Raw genomic sequence first — 14,135 nt, 5'->3', positions numbered from 1 at the left:
GCAAGAGCCGCAGGCTCTCCAATCGGATCTCCTTCTCGAGTTATTGAAGGCGCCGACAAAAGAACTCCCTCCAAAATAAACTTTGAAACAAGTATATAATTTTTAAATGGACAGATACAGAGAAAATAAATTGAGAGAAATTAAAAAAAGTGAAATATTATGCCAAAGAAGTAAAACAAAAACTAATTCAAAGTCGAGATTTAACAAACATTTAAATGATTCTGACAATGTGCCCTGGTCGAAGTGACTTAGTTTAAGATCAAAGAGTCACTGAAATGGTAAGCTTTCTTGTAACATTACATGTAACTGAAATGGATTTTTCTTTCTATTAAGCAACTTTATACACATTTACAAAATACAGACAGCAATATACACATCACAGTGTGAATGTTGGTGGCTCCACCAGCTCATAGTGTCAATACAAAATGCAGAACAGCCATCAAGGAACAGCGCCTCACTGAGGTGGAGCTGGCCAGCTGCACAGTGAACACCACAGTCCCTGTGAGTGCAATACAGTGCAGAGAAGCTGCATGCGCGCTGGGATGAACAGGAATTAAATGGATACATGACGGACAGCTGCAGTTACAGTGGTTTTCCACGAGGCCATCCCTGGCGCGCTACGACATCTGTCTGTCTTTGTACCACTCCACAAACTCATCCAGCAACACGGGCCCTGTGGGGAGAGGACACACAGCAGTGAGTACGCACCGCGGTTTCGTCCCGGGCTTCCCGCCCAGGCCTCCCTGCGGCGGTCACTCGGGGACGAAGACCATTCCGTCCTTTTTCCCCAGAAGGGTCACCCCGACACCGGAGCCTTCGGTACGCCTTGCCTGGACAACAGGCTGGGGGCCCCTTTCCGTTTCAGGGGACTCGGCAACGCCGCCAATTCTAAATCCCAACTTTCACGGCCAGTTCGCCCGTGTTCAGATCGCCTCGGGGGGAAGATGGTCCGTTATAGCAAGACGCTGTTTTATAATGGTCATTCTAGCACAACAAAAGGCAGTTTTAAGTATTTATTATGCACACATGACTTTTAACACTAAATAAGCCATTAAAGTAATATAGCGATAGTAATAGTGAAATAATAAGTAACCTATGCCCCCTAATTACCACTGTAGAACACGGTTTGCACATCAAAAGCAGGAGTCCTCCTGTGCCGTGATTTACAGAGACCTGTTTGATGTCAAGCAGGTAAGAGTGTTCCGGTACCGACAGCATGGAGATTTATACTCACAGGCCCCATCTTCATCGTAGTTACTAAGGTCAAGATTAATCGTCCGGCTGAACTCCAGCACATTGCACCACTGGTCCTTGTTAATTACTTTATATTTAGATTGCTACAAGGAAAACAAAAATAAGAATTGCAACTAACCTCATAAAAATAAACAATAAATATTTCCATCCAAAACAAACTCAAGACTGCAAATAAAATCAAAATACACTTTCTTCCCCCAAGTCTGCAAAAGTTATTTTGACCATGAGGAAACTGGCCATCTTCACATGCATGACCTCTACACTGGGGGCCTGTACTAACACACACTCCTGCCCGGTAGTCCCTACACCTCAACCCTCCAGCTGATGTAAGAATCTGGACCCATGCTGATAGGGGACATGGTGACGCTCAGACACCAGACACAAGGATACCCTCAGGTACTGGACTCCTGATGGTCAACTACTGCACTCAAGCCCTTCAGAGCAGTGAGTAGTGGCCCCCGTCACAGCGAATGAACCGACCCCTGTCCAGACACCTCAGACGGGCGTCTTCCTCTCTCCTGCCAGTCCTGAGGTGATGTAGCGCCGAATTATTTGAGACAGAGCTCTGGCAGTTTGTTGCGAAGGGTGCATGCCTCTACCCCCCCCAACAAAATGCTGAAAAAAGCTGAAAGGAGAGCTGCAGCTACTTCACAGCGCAAGCAGCACGGTGGAGCTCCACCCATGTGGAGACCTCACACACGAGCCCAGCAGCTTCAGCCGGTCAGGAGGCCTCGCGGTCTCCACAGGACGAGGCGGCTGGAGCTCCCTCCCCAGAGCACGGCTTCAGGATCATCCCTAACCGAGCGGACCGGAGCGAACTCACAAACGACGGGAAAATAACCCAAGCTGAAAGGAAAGGATGGCAGGGAATGCAGTCAAGGACCAGATACCTCTAGAAACTGGTTGAAGACGGGGAAGAGAGGCCATGTTTTGCCCAGCAGCAGACCCAGCATACATTTGGCAGTGTTAATGTCTAGACTCCGCTGGTCCTTCTCCTGCCCCAGAAGAGAGAAACAGGCAGTCAAACCCCAAGTGGCAGGCTTGTTAAAGACCCCACAGCTCAGGGTAATAAGCACTACGCAAGCAACAACTCTACAGCTTCACTATGCAGGATGCAGCACGACCGAGGTTTCAGTTTACTTTCGTCCCAAGAAAAGAAAGATGAATGCTCTTAAGCAGGGGCACAGAGGTATAATCGTTTACTCCAAAATTAAAAACATTATGCCTGAAAACGGCACTTCATTAAGTAGGGCATCTTTCAGCAATGGGAAATAATCCAAATCAGTTCTAGACAATTGATACAAACATATGAAGGACAATTACTAGGAGAACGTATACATGATAATACTAGGCAGTTATGTAATGTCAAAGGTCAGCCCTGCACATGCTAATAGTACGTGTAAGTTTAGATTCAGCTCGACGGCTTTAACTTCAGTTTCCGGGTACAGCTACTACTTACCCGTGCAAAATCAAAAGCATATCTGTAAATCAGCTTAAAATTCGACGACTCATTCAGTACAGATCTCAAATAGTCTAAAGAGTTTCTTAACTTCTCCGTGGTGTCACACCTGCGAGTTTGAAGAAAAAATTCTGATTAATGACCTTTACTCCATCAGAGAGTGCAATTCAAACAAGAGATACCAAGACCAATCAATTCGTGTGCATTTAAAAAAAAAAGTTGATGAACATTTTATTTTTGCCAGGAGCACCTGGAAATATGTTAATCACTTCTGCAGCATCATCTCATTGGCCCTTTAATCAGAACAGCTGGGTGCGAATATCCTTCCCAACCTAGAGCCATCTGGTCAGAAAGACACCAGCGCACAGCACGACCCAGACAGGAGCTGGAACCTCTAGGTCACACATGTGAACTGGCCAGGCTGGGACAAAGCTGCAGCCTGTAATTAGCCTGTAATTTAAGTACCTGCGATTTGCCGTTGGAACACGCAGCCCCATAGACTAACTGCTGCTGCAGTATTCTTGAAAGGAAATTCAAGGGAATTCTCCTAGTCCATAAACTCACAGAGTTGTGACGGTTCCTATGATGCAACTAGAGCGGTACTAACTTTTTAGTTAGCCACATGACCTGGGCTTGAACCCGCAATGGCTGGGACACAGAGCTCAACCTGCCTCTGCCCTGCGTGAGCCCCCAGGCCCTCTCCAACTACACAGGGGAAGCCATTCACCCCGTTACATGCTAGCGCGCAGATCACGCACAGAACAGGGGTCACAACCGAGAGGAGGCCATTCACCCCCCCGCCTGTTCGCCCCCGTTTGCCAAGAGATCCCAGGGTCTCACCCAGCGGTCTCTCGATAGAAGCCGGGGTATCAGGTGGCTTGTTTCACACTCCCACCACCCTTTGTGTAAAGAAGCGCCTCTCCCGTTCTCCATTTTAAATGCACTTTCACACAGTTTCTACTTATGACCTTGCGAGGCTATCAATGGCATAACAGCAAGAGCAGAAAAGCTGGAGAAAGGCTTCATTTCTTTACGGGACAGTTTTATTAATCAGGAAGACAATACACGCCCTGCAAGCAGCTCCTACAGAAACCAGGGTCATGGGAGTAACTTACTGTAATGCACTCATGCCCTTCAGCCACTCCTGTAAGGTGAAGTATCCCATGTTCTGTGCATCCAGCTTCCAGGCTAAAACCAGCATCACAACCTACACAGGAAAAAGTGAGAAAAAAAGTGGCATTATCTAATACCACATTAACACTGAGCCCCTGTGTGCAATAGCATGCACACTGTATTAATACTATACAGCTACTAGTATAAGCTTAATGAGTCTGACAGAGCAAAGGCAGCCAAATCGCTTTATTCAGTGGTATGAGACCATTCTCTTACTTTAACTCAGTGAATTTTTTATATACTTTCAAAGAAGAAACTAACAGCTGTGTCACAAACCTGCAGCATGCCATTCAACATCCTGCTAGCCTGGCAAGTTCAAAAGCTCAAACACTCCAACAGTTTTGAAAACTCAGGCAGCCTCTTACATTTTCAGGCTCGACTCCAATATCTTCACAAAACTTTTCCATGCCTTCTGGTCCCACAACGTCATCGTTACCTGAAACGCAATTCCACCAAAATTTACCAGGTGCTTTTATCATCGGGTGCTGCCCCAATCACAGTCAACTGATCGGCTCTCCATGCTGTATGCAGCAGAGAACATAGCTATGTGGTTTTTAAACCAGCCTGGTTTGCTGCAGAACTGTGGTACAGCATCTCTCTCCAAGCACCTGGGACTTGAACCTGCAACCCATCAGTCAGGAGACCTGGGCCCTAACAACTCCAGTACAACACTCACTAGGCTTAGTGTAAACCACCGCTCAAACCAATCACAATCAGAGAGAACTCGGAACTATTCCATGGATATGTCCTTTGAGCAAGTACCATCCGGATATCAAGACGCACCAGTTGGTAAAACTCCCTCACAGTACTGCTCACAGCTTTACAGATACTCTGGTTACGCAACGGCACATTTCTGTCACCATCCGCTAGACCACGGGGAAATGGCTGTGAAGCACAACGTGCCCTTGCCTGTGTAGACGCACTGGGCGTGCAGCCCGACACGGGACGCCTCTCTCCTGAGCTGCGTGCTCGCCGGGAGAGGGGTGCAAGCAGACTCCGGGATCTGGAGGGGTCTTGGACGGTGCGTTATCTGTGCCAGGCTGTGGCCACATCAGCTCTTTCAACGTGTCCATGCAGAGGCACAGAGCAGGCCCCGCAGGCCCACCCAGGCTAGCCCAGATGGCAGCAGGACGCCTCCTTTTACAACTGCGAGCAGAGCGCTCAGCTCCCGCAGGTACAGAGGAGCCACCTCGGCTGCCCGGAGCACTGAATCACTGTTGCCGATCCTACTCTGTAATCTGCCCAATCCACAAAGCATCGGAAACTAAGAAAGCCCAGGACTTATACAGCTGCTTACTATCTGAAACGAGCACATTATTTCTCCTTTAATAGTTATGAGAGAGCGCTGTGGAGCCCCATCTCCCTCCCCTCACCCCACCCCCTCCTCCAGCCCACCTGCCCTGAGCACCGCGCCTCTCCCCTCACCTGCATATTCATAAAACCACTCCAAGCAGCGTTTGCTCGAGAACACCTCTTCATTCTTGATCCTCGTGGCCTCGTGTTTCCTGTACATCCTGCAGAACACGAACACCAAGGCGTTACGGCACACGAGCACAGCCACCCCAATCGCACTGAAGCGTCGGGCAACAGGCACTGCGGCCCCCCGGACCCACAGAGCAGCCCCTGACCGGTCAGTCGAGGTCGCACTTCTCAGGGTTTCGAATAATATGAGCGGGTCTCAATCTCAATTACACAGTGAGGCAAACATGAAATTAAAATTTAAAAAGCTTTCAAAATGCTACTTGATAATGGCACTGAAGAACAAACTATCACAAGGAACTTCCCCTTTTGTCAAACTGAATCTCCACATCCAGCATCAGCAAGCAACTTATTTCAAAGAACACAAGTGAAAATCACAGACCCTCCTGCGAACATCCTGGCAGGGGACCGAGGATGAACGGAAAGCGCTTTCAAGTTAAAGCGACGAACTCTACAAACGAGCTCTGTATCCAAGGTTACTGGGCATGTTGTGCTCATTGCCTTGATTTCTGGATGCTCAGCACTCAAACAGCACAAACTACACGTCACGATGGGGTATTCCACCTGCGTGCCTACAGCACTGCTTTCCATCGGAAAGACTTTGCAGGAGGCAAAGGCATCATGCTGAAAGGCAAAGAAAAGAAACACGACAGTTTGGCTGTGGAGCCTTCTTCAGGTTCCAGAGAGAGACGGAGGCAAAGCAGGAAGTGAATCAGGCATCAGAGAAGACCAGAGAGTAAGTAGGACGGGTTCAGGGAGCAGACGAGAGCGAGAGTGTAACCGAAGGCGCGGCGCGGCGCCACGGCCATCCGGGAGGCAGGAGAGCTCTGTACCCGTCATGTCTGCTCTTCTTCGCAGACAGGTCGTCTCCCGCCGCCGGCCTCCTCTTTTTCCTGGGGGGCATTGGCTTCGTACAACAGTCCGACACACCGCACGATCGGAGGCTCCCTAGAAGACAAGCCAGAAAGCCGTCACTCCGCAGTCGCGCGCCCCGAGTGGGAGCTGGGCTGAGAGACAGGTCTGGACCATCACACCACACCCAGCCGAACACGCCCGCAGCTGTCGGACTCGAGCCCGTCCCGGTTTCCGGGAGGTCGCCCCCCGCACCTGTCCAGCACAAAGCGAGGACACCCCGCTCCCCAGTACTGGCCACTGCATCACTGCAGAGCCCAAACGTGCTCCACTGGCAAAGGGCCCTTGCCAGCCGAAACAGATAAGACTTGAATTAGAGTATCTGGTGGATTTCTTTCACTGGGCACACCGTGTTAAAATATTGTGAAAAAATAAAATACTATTACTCTCAATGTTCTGTTTCCAAATGTGGATAATTCCCAAAATTAAAACCCTGAGTATGGAAATACCAACCTACGTTTTGCAAAACTTCCCAACTTGTAGCACTAAGCAAAACTAAAAATCCCGATTATCCAATGCGTCGTGCTAGTACAGACAGTCCACAGTGTGTGCTGGTTCGTTTCGCTCACAGCACTGCTAAACCTCCACTGGGGCAGAGCTGCAACAGATCCATCGGGGGATTTAAATACCTGTCTGGTGATCCTCCCGGCTGCTGTCTTCCGTCAGGTTCTGTGGAGACAGATATCATTATGCTCCCGGCTTTACAGAAGCTGTCGACGGAGATCAAACACAGAGGTCAGGAAGTAAGCGGCTTACAGTTTTCTTAAGCCAGCAACCTTGCGAAAAACTGCATCCTTTTAAAACAAAAGGTACCTGTTTGTTCAAAATACAACTTTTTTTTGTGGCACCTGTGATTAGAATACACACATTGCAGAATCACAGCAGACACAAAACCAACCACATTGTATTCAAGGATACAAAAACCACTAACACAAGCATATGGAAAACGTTCCTAACTTGCTGAAGTGGGAAGGGTCTAAGCTAGCCCCTAGGAACATGCACTGAAAAGATTTTAGAGTATCACTATGCGGCTGTGGATTTCCAGTCAACAGCAAAGAGCAGAGCTCTGCTCCTTCTGCACTCTGTATACCCTCCGACACTGCCCATATCCTTCAGCACGCTGCAGCTAAACTACAGCAGACCTGCTGCTTTTAACCTCCTGGGCTTACAATGCAGCAGAACACACATGTTATTCTATATCGGAAGTCAATATTTCACATGCTCATTCGGTTAATTACAAATCAGGGCCTACGGAGAGAGCAGGAAAAACCCACTCCTGACCACACCAGTTCAAAACCCTCACATCTCTTCCAACACCCCCAACATGCTGTATATTAGCCACAGGGGGAAGCTAGACTTCCTGCTCCGTGATTCAGGCCAGCTGAGACGTGGGTCCTGTACAGTTCAATACACTGAACTATTCTGACCTCTTTAGACTTATAGCACTCCTTCTTGCCCTTTCTAACAACCCAACTGCGGGAACAGAGGTCACACCTGTGCTTCACTGAGGAATGCTGTCTCCCAAGGCTTCTAGGAGACTGGGAGTCCTTACAGAGGACTGCTCCCAGAGAGATCTGGACACTAATGAGGGAAAGGCGCCATGCTCCCTGATCTGCCCCAGACAGGTGAGCTCTGTGTGGTGGAAGAGCACAGACTCTCAGACAAGGCCTCAGTAGGCAGTGTATGTAAAGAAACAGCCCCAGAAGCCTGTCGCGGTCTTGTGGCTCATGGTGAGAGCATGCAGCTTCCCCAGGGGTGCCCTGTTATGTGCAGGAGGGTAAAAAGACAGGAAATGTGATGCCTAGCGAAGGAGCCATTATGGCTCTGAGGCGACAGCCACCCCATAGTGCACTGCCTTGACCTCTTCCCTGCTGCGCAGCTCGGCAGCGAAGAGGCCTGTCTGGCCCCGCACTGCAGCGCTAGGAAGCTCTGGGTATCCCTTTCCCTGCATTCTGAGCAGGCGTAGCAGACACAGACCAGAGTGTTAAAAGACCTAACAAAAACGCACTAGACTAATTAAGACAAAGTACCCGAACCTTCTTCCACATGACAGAGGTCCAACCACAGGTCTCGTTAAGACAGGCTGTAATAGAGCCTTTTAACCCAACTCTGCACATTCCAGGCAAGGACAGTCGCTGCCCCTGCACATGTTTCTAGAAACCCACCCCTTCACATCCCCGTCTAGGCCCTAAGGAGCAGCTCTAGGACTACAGGCAGGGAACAGGCTACAAACTCATCGGTCTTCATCGCCAAGTGTCTGCCTGCCCATCACTGATGGAGGGACCACACAGAGACGGGTGGATTTGGACAGAAACCATGTCACCCAGCATTACTGCACAAAACAGAAGCCACTGTCATTGTGTGGCTTTGAGTTCATCTTCTTCTTCTTTTTCACAGCCTCAGTCCCAGACTGTCCTGGGGTCAGCTGCTTTGGTTGCTCTTCTCCACTTGTCTCTGTCGAGCACATCTTCCTCACTCACTTCACATACCTCCATATCTTTTCTCACACAACCTATCCATCTCTTTCTAGGCCTGCCTCTTCCTCTGTTACCTTCCACCTCAAATTCCATTACCCTCTTTGTTACTTCCTCAACGTCCCTCCTCATGATATGTCCATACCACCGTAACCTCGCCTCTCGCATCTTCTCAACCACATCCACCACCCTACATCGTCTACGGATTTCTTCATTTCTGATCTTATCCTTCATTGAAATCTGCAGAATCCATCTCAACATCCTCATTTCAGTTCTTCTCATCAAGTTCTCTTCCCTCTTTCCAACTGCCAAGCATTCAGCTCCATATAGTAGTACAGGTCTAATCACAGTCTATCCCTCGGGAGGGGGATCAGAATACCCCCTGGGTATCCCTGCCCGTCGTAAGAGGCGACTAAAAGTGTTGTCAGGAAGGGCATCCGACGTAAAACCATCTTGCCAAAACCATGGTTGCAAAGAACACAAAGCTTTGAGTTCATCTTGTGCACCTAAATTAATTGAGGTTTGCCACCACAAAGGGTTAGAATACTTCAGAAAGAAAAATGGAGAAGTCATGATTGCATACCTGTTCGAGTCTTGTTGTCTACTGCTTTGATTGTGTGGAGTGCAGTGTTTGCAATACTAGCTACTTCAAAGTGCAAACTTTAAAGCAAACTAACATGAAAACTGTTCTAGGGTCTGAATACTTTTGCAATGCACAATTTAATGACAGCTCAAGTGCAATTCGCTCCTAGCATTACAGTATAAATTTAAATATTAGTTAGCATGCAGGTGTATTGTTTAAAGAGAAGCCACTGTTGTGAACTACAGATGCACTTGTGTCCTGCTGTACTGCACTGGAATTTAAACATATGTAAGCATGTGTATTCATATACCCTGAAACTTTATGAGCTTACAAAAAAAAAGACACTGGCCAGTAAAAGCAAGAGCACCACACTCATCTTGAAGTTTTTGCTACTGTTAAAACCACATCAGAAACATTATTACCAGCCTGTTGAGGGTGTGGTAAATCTTCGCCAGAGTAGTAAGGTGAGAGTTCAGCTGAAAATCTGTAAAGAAAGAAAGCCACATTAACTCCCAGTCAGGAGTTCACTGTCAGGTGCAGTACGTTTACAAGAATCAACTCATCTAGGAGGGGATGAAGAGCCTCCCTACACAACTGCTATACCAAGGCCACATGAAGGGGATCCCCTCATGTATGTGTGAGACTCCTGCACATCTCCTGGGACACCCCCAGGAGGTATATATTCAGATGAGTGCTTTGTCTGGGACAAATCTTGGTTTTCTATTGGCATCATGCTCAGTTAGGACTTGGGAGATGCGACTAGCACACGACAGATCCCTGAAGGCGAGATCTGAGCTCAGCTCGACCTGCACAACAGCAGCACAGATCTGAGATCGAAGCCCCAGCACGAAGACCAGGGCTGGGCTCAGTTTCTACAGTTCCATACTTCCCGCGACACATACAGCTGATCTTCCACAGGAAGGAACAAGGAAACATTGCTGAACATTCATCTGATGCGAAATGCCGATTTTTTTCTCCTGTGTGGATGAGATACCCAGCGAGGTCGGACTGTCGCGTCCCGCTCCGCACAGCTCGGGATGTCCCAGCACGCTCGCTGTGCGCCAGGGCCTGCCGTCTCCCAGGGGCTGGGGTGGTCCACATCACCCCAGCAGCAGACAGGCCCCCCCGAAGCCAGCCGGACACCCTGGGACACACTTTCTGACCCAGGAGGCAGGCGGCACAGGTCCAAGCCTGTTTCAGGAAGCAGCTGGATGAGACCCTGGCCTCGGGGAGTGACTATGTATGGAACAGGCCCCGATGGCCCGCTCTCTCGCAGCTCTGCATCGGAACTGGGCCGGCCTGGAAACCGAGGCACCACACAGGCCTGCCGGGTCGGGGCTCCGACCCAGTTCGGCCGCCCGGTTATCTGCGATGCCCCACCCCCCTTGAGGACGTCAGAAAGGTCGCACAGGCGCGGAGCCAGTCGGTCCACCTGCCCTCTGGGGTTATTTCGCTCTTGTCCCCTCAGAGCGCTGGGTCTACCTGGACCGGAACCGGACCGGGACCGAACCCGCCCACACCGCCACGACTCTGAATTGCACGTTAGAAAGACGCCCAAGCCTGGCTGCTACACGAAGCCCGTTTTGCTTTAAGTTATTTTATGCAGACGGTGGCTCCGACATTAAACCCGACCTCGGACTGAAGTGACGGAATCGTGGATTTCAATCAGCTGTGTTCTGGTACCACACTGACCCGTCCAACGTTCAGCCGAACCGAGTTTCCCCCCAGTTACCCCACTTCAGGTGCAAAAGAAAGGGGGGCAGACGTGTTTTATTTTCCTTTAACTTCCAGGAAAACCACCTGCTTTTCACTAAAAACTGTAGCGTCCCCTGAAGACTGCCGCATTGTATAGCTATGTTGTTCAATATGACTTACTTGGGATTAATAATATTCTCTTTTTGTCACCGAGTCAACCGTGTTATGGAGTCCCGTGTTGCAAGCAACGTGGAGTTCAGCTCCAGCTGGAAGCCTTTTCTTTGCAGAACCAACGCCACGACTGCGAGAGGCAATTTCTATGTCCAGGCCAAGCCCGACTGCGCTTCGCTGTATAACATAACAGTACAGACAAGTTGCCCCGAGTTTTACAAAGTATGAGGAGCGCGAGTGGACACATGGGGTTTGTAGTTCATTTGCCACCGCAGGCTTTTGTCTACCGCATCCGCCGGTGCCCGAACGAACTACATTTCCCAGAGTTCCCGGGAAGCGAGCGTTCATTCAACACCCCCTTCTCCTCACACTCACCCCCAACTAATGAATGCGATATAAATTATTGCAGAATCGCTGCTACGTAAAATAAACCCTGCAAATCGCTTCATGGGTGGCTTCTGCGTCCATCACGGGTAAGGCCTGCAACCGTGTTGCACATCTGGCAGAATTGAAAACGATTTTCCAGACAACTGCGTCACAATTTTCCTCCTGCTTTTTTTTCCTCCCGCAGTTTGCTTGAAAACTGACCTATTTACGCTGTAAAAACACAATATAACCCTTCGTTTTTCTGCGCGATCCGCAAGCATTCGCGAGATCCTTTTCTTTCACAACAAACCGCGATTACCTTTTTGCCGGGGGGGAAAATCGTGCATTTTCTTCGTCTCGCATTATGGCATCCTTAGCTAGACAAAAGTGCAAATGCCGATCGTTTCCAGCCCCTGCACGGCAATAATATGACCGGGAAATTCGCCTCTTAGAAGACAAGGCGTAAATTAATACCTATTAATACCCAGCACAGGGTAACAGATGAACTGTGCGGAAATATAAACGGGAAAAGTAAGAATTTGACCTGGCACGCCACTGCGGGCCCTTCTGGACTGGTAAAAATGAAAAATAACAATGGTAATTTACGAATTAACAGTAAAAGGCACAAATACTTACTTGCCGCATCAGAGTGCATTTTTATCAAACACACTGACCAGCTTCTCTGTGCAAATCTGCAGACCGGCCAGTGGGCGGGGCATGTCAGGGTGACACACGCCCCCCGATGATTTAGGTGGATGGAGGACTCCGCGGTCCCGCCCATGCCCTGTTCTGATTGGAGAATCATAACGTCACTTAACCTAAGGAGGCGGTCCGAGAAATACAGCCCTCCTGCCGAGGAATCTGAGTGGCCAGGGCTCCAGGGAGACCCGCCCCTGAGTGCACCCTATTGGTTAAGCACCTCGCCACAAACATCAGTTAACCGGAGTTTCCTCGTGCAACATGAAAAGCCAGCCCACGATGGAGCCTCATTGGTGGGGTGGGGACTTGGTGCCCGCCTCTTTAGGGTTTTCTATTGGTCATTAGACCCTTCAATCACCCGAATATCGCGTATGCGGGGCTATGATTGGTTCTCATGACAAGCTTGTTTATTATGGGGGGTGTGGTGTGGTGTGGTTTGATGTGGTCTGTTAAGTGAGAGACCTTAGTGTGAGTTTAAGAATGTACTGCAGGATTTACGTGTAGCGAGAAAATTGTAAATTGCTTATCTACTAACACGAGATTTGACTAAAGACCGATGTTCTATGTGCTTGTTTTTAAATGACATCTGAAGCATTAGGAATGGTTCTCAAAATTGTACAGAAGCATGGCTTGTGATCAGTCATTCTTTTTTATTTAAAATTCAAATAAAATTCAGTGCAAATGCATAAATGTTACCGCTGTCAGCGTCCAGTGCCAATTTACGATGTTTTTAAAAGGAAAATAACGAGAAATAACGAGATATAAATAACGAATAACATCGTATTAATCATTTTAAGTGCCTTGTGTCCTGCTTAGGCAGTACTGTGGGCTGTACACAATAAAAACAAGATCCAAGCGAGGACTGACAAAGCTCTCCTGTCGTGAAAAAACACGGATATCTGCAGGAGAAAACAGGCTTTGGCTGCTCCGTTCAGACCGAAAGATTCCTCCACCTCAAGAAACAAAACTTCACAGAGAAATGATTGAACTTTAACATGGCGACGGATTGCAACTGGAGACAAATATTCATTTTTTGCCCCTTTTAATCGCTTTTATATAATACCACAAAAATACACTAAAAAGGCGTAGACAAGGAGTTTACAGTGACAGCTTCAACTGCTCAGCGCTCAGACCCCTGAATCTTATGTACTGTAGTACCGCACATTGAGGGCAGAGTGTAAAAATCAATATCCTGTCTCTGGAAACACGCCTTTCTGGAGAAAGTGTTGAAACGTAATACATTTGGGGTACAGTCAGCGTTCCCACATCTTTGCTTATAGGTCCATTCTGGATGCTGTTTTCTTAAGGCTCATACATTTAAAAGACCAAATTTCACTTCTGTGTGCTTCCATTTCCCCTGTGTCACATTGTTCAGAAACAGGAGCTGCTTTCCTGTCTCCACAGCTACCTGTACAGCACAGGAACATGGGGGAGGCGGTGAATGAGAGGAATCTAGCTTGATCGTTGTTTCAGTAGCTAATTGATCTGGAGATTTACAGATCCTCTGTAATCTACTTCAGTTCTGTAGTGACAAACTAGATTCTTCAGATGATGACAGATTGAGGCAATTCTCTAGAGAGGAGCCTTACTGAAATTATTACTTCAGAACGTATTGCAACCAGCCTGGTTGCAATCCTCCACCAGCGAAATTGATATTAGCCTTTGAGATATTTGCCTGGCTCCACACATGGCAAAGATTAAGGCCATAGTTTCCATGGCTGGTCCTGCATGTCCCCTGTGTCTGCTGCTTGTAATTTTAAATGGGCCCTTCATCATTAATACTTACTGTAACTGACCCGCTTGTGGGTATCGATTTTTTCCACACTCAGTGCTTAGTTTCAAAAAGTGCCATGTTAAAGTGTATTATTTC

General features: G+C 48.4%; 1 protein-coding gene across 2 annotated transcripts; it reads right to left on the bottom strand.

Annotated features, from left to right (window-relative positions):
- Positions 1-76: 76 nt before the first annotated feature.
- On the bottom strand, positions 77-12,248 carry dcun1d4 (DCN1, defective in cullin neddylation 1, domain containing 4 (S. cerevisiae)). 2 transcript variants are annotated; one of them, XM_006629990.3, is made up of 11 exons: positions 12,203-12,248; positions 9,757-9,818; positions 6,907-6,946; positions 6,199-6,313; positions 5,312-5,400; positions 4,252-4,322; positions 3,829-3,920; positions 2,714-2,822; positions 2,145-2,249; positions 1,235-1,337; positions 77-673 (listed from the first exon to the last, which is right to left on the bottom strand). In XM_006629990.3, the coding sequence occupies exons 1-11, from the start codon at positions 12,219-12,221 to the stop codon at positions 618-620; spliced, it is 861 nt and encodes a 286-aa protein (XP_006630053.1). In that variant the 5' UTR covers positions 12,222-12,248; the 3' UTR covers positions 77-617. The 2 variants fall into 2 exon arrangements, with proteins under 2 accessions (XP_006630053.1, XP_015201354.1); XM_015345868.2 differs by lacking the exon at positions 12,203-12,248 and adding an exon at positions 11,210-11,228.
- Positions 12,249-14,135: the final 1,887 nt, after the last annotated feature.

The sequence above is a fragment of the Lepisosteus oculatus genome, chromosome 1 (assembly GCF_040954835.1).
Source record: "Lepisosteus oculatus isolate fLepOcu1 chromosome 1, fLepOcu1.hap2, whole genome shotgun sequence".
In the NCBI taxonomy this organism is placed as follows: Eukaryota; Metazoa; Chordata; class Actinopteri; order Semionotiformes; family Lepisosteidae; genus Lepisosteus; species Lepisosteus oculatus.
Note: the sequence above shows the minus strand (reverse complement) of the source record. Positions and strands in the feature narration are given on the sequence as shown.